Here is an 8234-nt window from a genome sequence, read left to right on the forward strand (position 1 = left end):
CATGCCAGAGGCTTAATTTCAAAATTGTACCTGCAACCTGATATTGGTCCCCCAACATATGTGGCAAAATGGGAATCCGATTTAGGTCGCACCTTAAATGACACACAATATGGTTGGACATCTGGACTAATACCAAATCCTCCTCCACCAACACTGGTGCGGTTGAAGCCTCCTATAAAAAGGTCCTCATGTGCTGGTTATTTGGTTTCTGCCAGGATTGCCAAATTTGCTACTGACCATTTGGGACTCTACTTTCGCGGCTGTACAGAGTTAGGCACACGCCTACATACTTGGTGGCATTGTCACCTCATTTTGTGGTAGGATCTTTGATCATGCATCCACAATGTTTGACACCCAAATTCTATCTGACCCGGTAACAGCTCTTTTGAATGCTAAACCAAAATGTATTTTTCGCGCAATTTAGACTTTTTATCCAACTCCTCACAGCTGCAAAGCAGACGATAGCCAAAGCATGGTAATCCCCTTCCTTAAATTTCCTTGAAACCAAGCACCATATGAATTGTGCCATGTACATGCAAAAATGACAGCTTTGGATAACACAACATTGAGCAAATTTGACTCCATCTGGAGACTGTGGATTTCTAAAATTCATCCTCCAGATTTAATGAATCTGTGCTACTTTTTTGGTAATGCCATTATTCACCCCGGCTCTTGCGTCATGTGGAATTCCTGCCCTATTCTTGAGACCTACCTTCTACCTTTCTTTCCTTCCTTCCTTTTCTTGACTCTGCAGCCTCTTTCTTTCTACTTCTCTTTCCTACACTTATTATATGGTTTTCTTTAAATACAATTATTTTTAGCTACAGTCATCTATTTTCCAAACACTCAGGTCCTATCTCCTGGTGTCTTTAGAGGATACCCCATGCCTACATTTTACTTATTATCCTATTGCTCCAAACGGAACATAGTTCTTCTTGATGTCCTAGAATTCTCACATTAGTTTGTATTATGATTTTCTTACTGTATTGTCTCCCTCCGGGCCACAGTTTGATCCCTTTTGGGGTGTCCTGGAGGAAATCATGATCTTGCTCCCTCTTTCCTTTACCCCGATTGAACTCCACCTTTGCAATATAGTTCTATACTTCACACTTGATAGACATGTTTTGTTCCTGTTTGGACCCTGTGCTATGCAAATTTAATGTATTTGGGAAATGACTTCCATATCCTCCTCTATTTGTTATATGCTCTTAAACTAATTATATTTTGAACAAGAAACTTTCAGTGATATATGAAGCAGACCAAAAAGGGAGAAAATAGGAGGAGGAGAAGTCCTTTGTTGGGGGTTTACATTCACGTATATATATATATATAAAAAAAAAAAAAAAAAAAAAAAAAAAAAAAAACCACAGCTACTACTACCACCAGTTCTCAAAAACTTATTTTGGTTCTGGATGTGACTAGCTACAAAAACAGATTAGGAGTCCATTTGAAGGCCCCCTAGGCCAAAAGAGGAGCAGGCCAGTTTACTCATAGGGTGGACCATCAGTGTGCAATGTTAAATGCTAGGGACAGTGTACTGGATGGAAACATAGGACGTTCTTAGGGTGAAATGAAACAAAAGGCTTCTCAGAAGTAATGTATACAGTGGCAGGGAGGTTTTCCACTGGCTAAGAACAGGATATTTGTCAGGATGTGGGACCAGAGCAAAGAAAACAAGCAAAGACAAGATTTAAGCACACCAAATACTCTCACACTTTAAATAGGTATGAAGTGACATACTCCAGCACGACCATTACAGCGCATGTCGACTTTGTTCCCAGTTACGGAGGGAAAAAAAAAAAAAAATGGGGGGGGGGGGGTGAAGGGATAAATTGCCCACTGCTATTTCGCTTTGTGCCTAGCTGGCCACAGGAAGCCCTTGTAAACGAGCTGCAACAATGTGGGTCTGCAGAGTGCCACAAACTTCCAAGGCCCCTTTAACACATACTGTTCATTTCATCAGTTCAGTCACGTTTTTTGGTCATCAGTTTTTTCAGTCAACATCAGTTTCACATCAGTTGTTATCTGCTTTTCTTCCGATCTGTTTTTTTTAACGAATGAAAAAGTAGGGTTTTCCTCTGTTCATACAACTAATGTTGACAAAAGCGAATGAAGATGATCATCCATATACATCTGTTTTTCATCCGTCAACGGATGGATGAAAAACAGACTAACGATCCACATGTGTCTTTTATACATGTGGATCGAGCCTAAGGTCCAGGATCGGCTGCACCTTGCCTTCCTTGGGACCCGTGTCCTGACTAGGCAGATTAAAACTGACATCCTATGTAGGAAAAGAGAGGGTATACCCCCAGGGACTGCCCATAGGAGTAGCCAGAAATTCTTTCTGCCTAGTGTCCTACTCCTGTAGGGGGCGGTATTACCCTACTGATATGCATCAGAGGACTGCGTCCGTCAATGAACGATAGAGAAAAGAAGAAGCGTATACTTAACAGTTTTCAGCCTGCTCTGTTCTGGTCAGGTGATCTCCCCTGTGTCAGCTAGCATTGGCTACAGGGGAGAGAGCACTCTGACAACAGCTGAAACGCTTGAGTGGTGAGGTCACCCAAAGGCTCACTCTGGGCCATCTGTTTTCTGAGCTCCCTCCTGTCCCCTGAAGCTGCTGCTAGCTGACAGAGGGGAGCCAATCATGTGACTGGACCGTAGAAAAAAAAAAAAAGTTTGACAAATCTACGCATCTTTCTTCTACAGGCTAGCTAGTATAGGTGTTAAAAGGGGGAGGGAGCAGTTTTAGGATTAGTTCGCAATATCTCAGTATTCCAATTTAAGCCTTGCAAAGTACAACTTCCCTTTGCAAAAGTAAGCCGCCTACAATATTAACCTTTAGTAAAAGGAACCTGCGGTGTCAAAAAGGTCCATGTTTTGCTGCTATAGTATTCACACAGTAACATTTGGTTGTCCTTTGCTGGCCAATGAGTAGAGGGGGCAGCAGTCAGGGAGGGTGACACAAATATATCAAAAATAAAGACGACATAATAAAGAGAAGAAAAGGCTACTACCTGCAGGTCCGTTTTTAACCATTTTGAATCAAATCTTGATTGCGCAACCAGAGTGAAGGCTTCTGAAGACATATTGCTTGCACGTGCCTGCCAACAATAAAGAAATGAATCAGGCTCTGAAATAAAGCTGGCCGTACACAGTTAGATTATCATTCAAACATTCCTATGGAAATTATGAAAAATCATTTGTCATCCTTGAGTCATCTAAATTTTGTTTGAAAGCCTGTAAAGTTTCATCCATACCCAATATTTGACAGGATTCCCAGACAACCATATTGAACACTTATAATATGCACAATTTTCCCAAACAAAAAGCACATTGAAAATGAATTCAAGAAACATTATCAATCCTGTCCGGTGCGTCCCTGATCTCCGTTTCACGGACGAATCAGGCTCAAATTTTTGCCTGAATTTGGACCTGAAAGGGAGCCAAAGACGCACAGGACCCCTGTGCAATCGACTTCATGGCCGTCCCCTGGAGCTGGATGAACTGGCTCCATTTAGAGCCGGTCCCACTCTCCTGTCATGCAAATTGGATGCGGATAAACTTGCATCCAATTCGCATAAGTGTGAACCTAGCTGCAACGTTTCAACCTTACAATCAATTTATCCAGAGGGGACTTTTCTGTAGATGTTGGCAAGTTTATTAACACACTGCCTTTTTTTTTTTATTTTTTTTTTTTTTAAAAGCGGTAGTAAACATAGCCAGCCATACAGATTTTTTTAAATCTATGTAGCCAGTACACAAAAGCTTGCTTTCCATGTGAAGCCAGCTCCATATTAGCTGCTGTCTTCCACATCTATGCAGTTTCCTTCCGTCCTTCCTCTTGCACATGTGCATTGAATATCATTATTAATGGGGGGGGGGGGGGGTGTACTCTTGTGGGATTGCAGGAATGCAATGAGACTGGAAGATGAGGCTGCATTCACACTTGAGCGTAGCGTTTTACCGCAATTTTTTCAGGCGTTTTTGGAGGCAGGCATTGACATCTATCAAAACCGCTGGTAATCAGCCCAAAAAGAAGCTCATGTACTTTTTTTCAGCTACAGGCGTTTTGCAAAACGCTCAGATGTGAACAGGGGCCATTTAAATGAATGGGGTTTTACTTGTTGGGCGTTTTGGAATGTTTTTTTTGAGCGTTTTTGGAGCTGAAAGACACTCAAAAACACCCAGGTGTGAATGGAGCCTGAAGGGATGGCATCGGAGGCACAATCCAGAAAGGACTGGCAGCACACAGATCATGTCGTGAATAGCTGCTAGTACGCGCATGTGCGGGTGACGTCATTAGAGATAACATTATGCGATATCTAGAGAACGACAAAGATGAAGCACAAGATAAATAAAACAGAATCATGCACATTGTCTCAGAGTGATTTAAAAATGGAGGAAAGTTGTAATGGAGAGTTTACTACCAATTTAGGGCCTTCCCCACCATAATTCTCAGCCTCTTCCCCTGCCTTGGCATCCTAAAGTTCAAGGAGTAGTATGAATTTAATTGGTTGCCCTGTGATGATAGTTCAAATTGGAATTCAAGGAATGGATTTCTTTTTACATAGTTACCATAGTCTAGCTTGGATGAATTTAAAGTAGAGTTCAACTCCACAAAAAAAATTTAAAGTCTGCAGCTACAAATACTGTAGCTGCTGACTTTTAAGATTAGCGCACTTACCGGTCCAGGCATCCCAGCCAATTTTCAGATTGTGTCTTGGGTGCTGCCGCCACCATTTGCGGTAAGGTAAACCAGCAGTGAAGCCTTTCGGTTTCACAGCTGGTTCCCTATTGCACATGTGCAAAGCGCACTGTGCTTTCTAACTGGCCCGGTGGCAGAGGAAGGAGGAGGGGGGGGCCAGACTTCCAAGGGACTTCGCTGTGGCTCACGAAAGTGGGGACGGGTACCTGCAGAGAAGTGGAGCTTCCACTTTTGGGTGGAACTCTGCACGCCATACCCGTGGAAGTGGATAATCACTGTAGTAGTTATTGCAAGTGGCCACTGCTGCATAGTGATCACAGGGTGGGGGACTCGTACAGCCAGTCACAGTACACATTTTCGGCAGTGAATGCAAGGTGTTCGCTAATGATCAATGTGGGGAGGTGGGGCCATGTCACAACCCCATCCAATCAGAGAGAACCTTGCATTTAATGAGAGAAATGCAAGGCCTTTTGTGAATAGTGTCCGTACCGAGCAGTGACCCCCTGTATTTACTTTGCAGCAGGGACCACTGTAGTAAAAGGCGACTACTCTACTTATTCTTCGTTTCCACAGCAGTCCCACAGGTATGGAATATGCATACTTACATGGGTCCAAGCTAGACCTGAAAGTTCGCACAGAATCGGATCGCACTAGTGTGAACCACCATGCCATCCGATTCTGCTGCGGACCAAAAAATGGTCCTGTGCGTGTTGGGTGCAAATTCAGCCATACAAACTGTATGACTGAATTTGCACCGCACAGAGATTGCATGTAATTTTTGCATGTAATTTTAGGAGCAGTGCGCTCTGAATTACATGCAATCTCTGTGACCGCAGAAATGTGAACCGGCACTTACGGCTAAAAAAAAAAAAAACTCTAATGAAAATAAAAAGGCAGGACTTTTAATAACACAAATATATTTTGAGAACAGCAGTAATGGATATGTCCATGAGCACGAGTATCCTTTTTAATTATGTAACATCCGTAAGTGCATTAGCCTTTCCAGCACATGACCCCATGCTGTGAGCAGTGAATTAACACTGGGACAGATATAATTGTAGACGCATATGGTCCCACACACCAGCTGTGATAGACAAGGGTGCTCAATAATATGTACTGAAGAGAAAGACGAACAAAATAGAAGGACAGGAACATTAGGAACTTTAAAAAGGAAAAGGAAAGCGGCAAAAGATGAAATCCCTAAAATGTTACTAAAAGCAAAAATGTATTTTTTAGTTCTGAATAGCGTGGAGAAGGATTAGAATACCCATCAGCCTTTACTGCTGTCTGTACACGTTAGGTAGAGTCTCTACTCTATTTGTCTTGTCTACCATCATCAAAGTCAAGGTAAAAGAAAATCCCAAATTTTTGGTTTGACATCAGAACAGGAATAGAGAGGAAATCTTCCAAAGAAGTCACTAGTTCTGGTGACACGCCAGCATTCTGTTACTTTGGAGGGATATACTCGCCTTACCCGTTTTGGCAATGGGACAAGGAAGTGAAGGGAAATCTCCCCAGTGGGACACAGATGGCAAAAAATAAACTAGATAGGGGTTATGATCCCTCACTAAAAGTTTTTTTTTTTTTTTAAACAAGATTACCCTCAGTGACCACCATCTAGAGCAGGAATATGCAAACTGTGGCCCTCCAGATGTTGCAGAACTACAAGTCCTATGAGGCATAGCAAGACCGACAGCCACAGGCAGAGGCATGATGGGACTTCTAGTTTTGCAACAGCTGGAGTCGCACAGTTTGCATATCCCTGTGCTCTAGGTGAAGGTGGGGGATTGTGCCTTTTCACTTGGAGCACATTTTTTGAAGAAGCAATTTTGCACTACTACGATTTCGTTTTTTCTTCACTTAGGACCATTTCCACTTTTGGACTTTATCTGAAATTTTTTTTTTTCAACAATTTATTCTTGTGCAACATAAGAGTTGTTTTAGGTATTACGCGACTAATTTATTGGATATAAAATTATCACTTTTATGCACACATTTTTGATGATTTGTATTGCCATGCTTTATATATTTGTATAGATATAGATCTTTATGTAGTTTTCAGCACAGCACATTCATATACCTTATATGCATGCAGCTATAGTGAGGAATAAATAGGGGCTCTTGCACAAATTATTTCTCTAATACATTAACAAAAAAGGGATAGGCAAGAAAAAAAAAAAAAACAGTGTCATCCCAACAGCTGGCAACCAAAGTCCCCACAGCTGGTCTGTAGCTTTCCAGGAAGAGAGGCGATATGTTCCACCTGACAGTATTTCCCTCTATCCTTAAGGCTCCTTTCACACGGCCGCTCCGTGTGAAAGGTCCGCTGCGGGACTTTTTTTTTTTTCCACGGAGCGGATGACATTTCTGTCATCCGCTCCGTGTGCCCGCATATCATCCCATCCGTTTGCGGATGATATGCGGACCTAATGTAAGTATATTGCACTGCGGATGTCAGCGGATGACACCGCTGACATCCGATTTTCCTTCCTTTCCGTTTTTTACACGGATGGAAAAATGGGGTTCTGTTCCGTTCCAAAAAACGGAACAGAACTGAAAGGAGGAAAATCGGATGTCAGCGGATGGTATTCCGCTGACATCCGCAGTGCCATTCACTTACATTGATGTCCGCAAATCATCCGCAAAAAAATAGGATGATTTGCGTACACACGGAAAGCAGCGGAGCGGCCGTGTGAAAGGACCCTAAGGCTAAGTTCACATGTAGGTGTTTTGGGGCATTTTTCTGCACTAGGATCAGCTCAAAAAAACGCCCAACAAGACAAATCCTATTTATTTCAATGCCCCTTTTCACCTCTGAGCATTTTGACGTTTTAAGAAAAACGCCCAACGCTCAAAAAAGTACATGAGCTTCTTTTTGGGCAGATTACAGGCGTTTTTATTTTTTTTCCATTGGTCACTTGTCAACCTAAAAACACCTGCACAAAAACACTTGTAAAAACGCCTAAAAAACTCCTGTAAATAGCAACGCCAAGATGCAAACGTAGCCTTAGACCTTAAGTCCCTTTGTGGACCCAAGAAACCACCTTAAGAAGACAAGACAATAAGTTCCAGAACCAACATTTAGCTGTATAGTGAAAATATGCCCCAATATGGTTAGCCTGAAGCTGTGAAACCTTCAGCTCTTGCGCAGGTAAGAGAATCGTCACTGATCTGGTATCCATAAAGGCCTCTTGCCCATGATACTCCTGTTTGAGCATCCACTTTTCCTGAATTTTCTCTTTTGTTTGTATTTGCGTGTATTTTCGCGTATATATGCGTTTGCGCAAAAACATTTTTTCGCGTACTTGTTCTAGACACTATGTAAATGGTCGTTTGCACGCATGAGGTGTAAATTTACTGACCAAAACAAAAAGCAGGATTTTCTATTTTTTTTTTTCTTTTTAATAAAGAATGCATTGTGCTTGTTTACGTGCCTGTGTGCATAGGCACATTACAATTAATAAGCTGTACGTTAGCTCAGTAAAAAATAAAAAGCTGTACTGAGCTTTTTCAAACTGCAGTG

At 42.0% G+C, this 8234-nt stretch overlaps 1 protein-coding gene across 1 annotated transcript in view; it reads right to left on the reverse strand.

Moving 5' to 3' along the window:
- HERC2 (HECT and RLD domain containing E3 ubiquitin protein ligase 2) overlaps positions 1-3099 on the reverse strand; it is a 308748-nt gene extending 305649 nt beyond the window's left edge. The window contains exon 1 of the mRNA XM_082245322.1: positions 3021-3099. Coding sequence (XP_082101448.1) covers positions 3021-3092 — 72 coding nt within the window. The 5' untranslated portion in view covers positions 3093-3099. The remainder of the gene's footprint in view (positions 1-3020) is intronic.
- Positions 3100-8234: the final 5135 nt, after the last annotated feature.

Source organism: Pelophylax lessonae (genome assembly GCF_965119305.1).
Source record: "Pelophylax lessonae genome assembly, chromosome: 2".
NCBI lineage: Eukaryota > Metazoa > Chordata > Amphibia > Anura > Ranidae > Pelophylax > Pelophylax lessonae.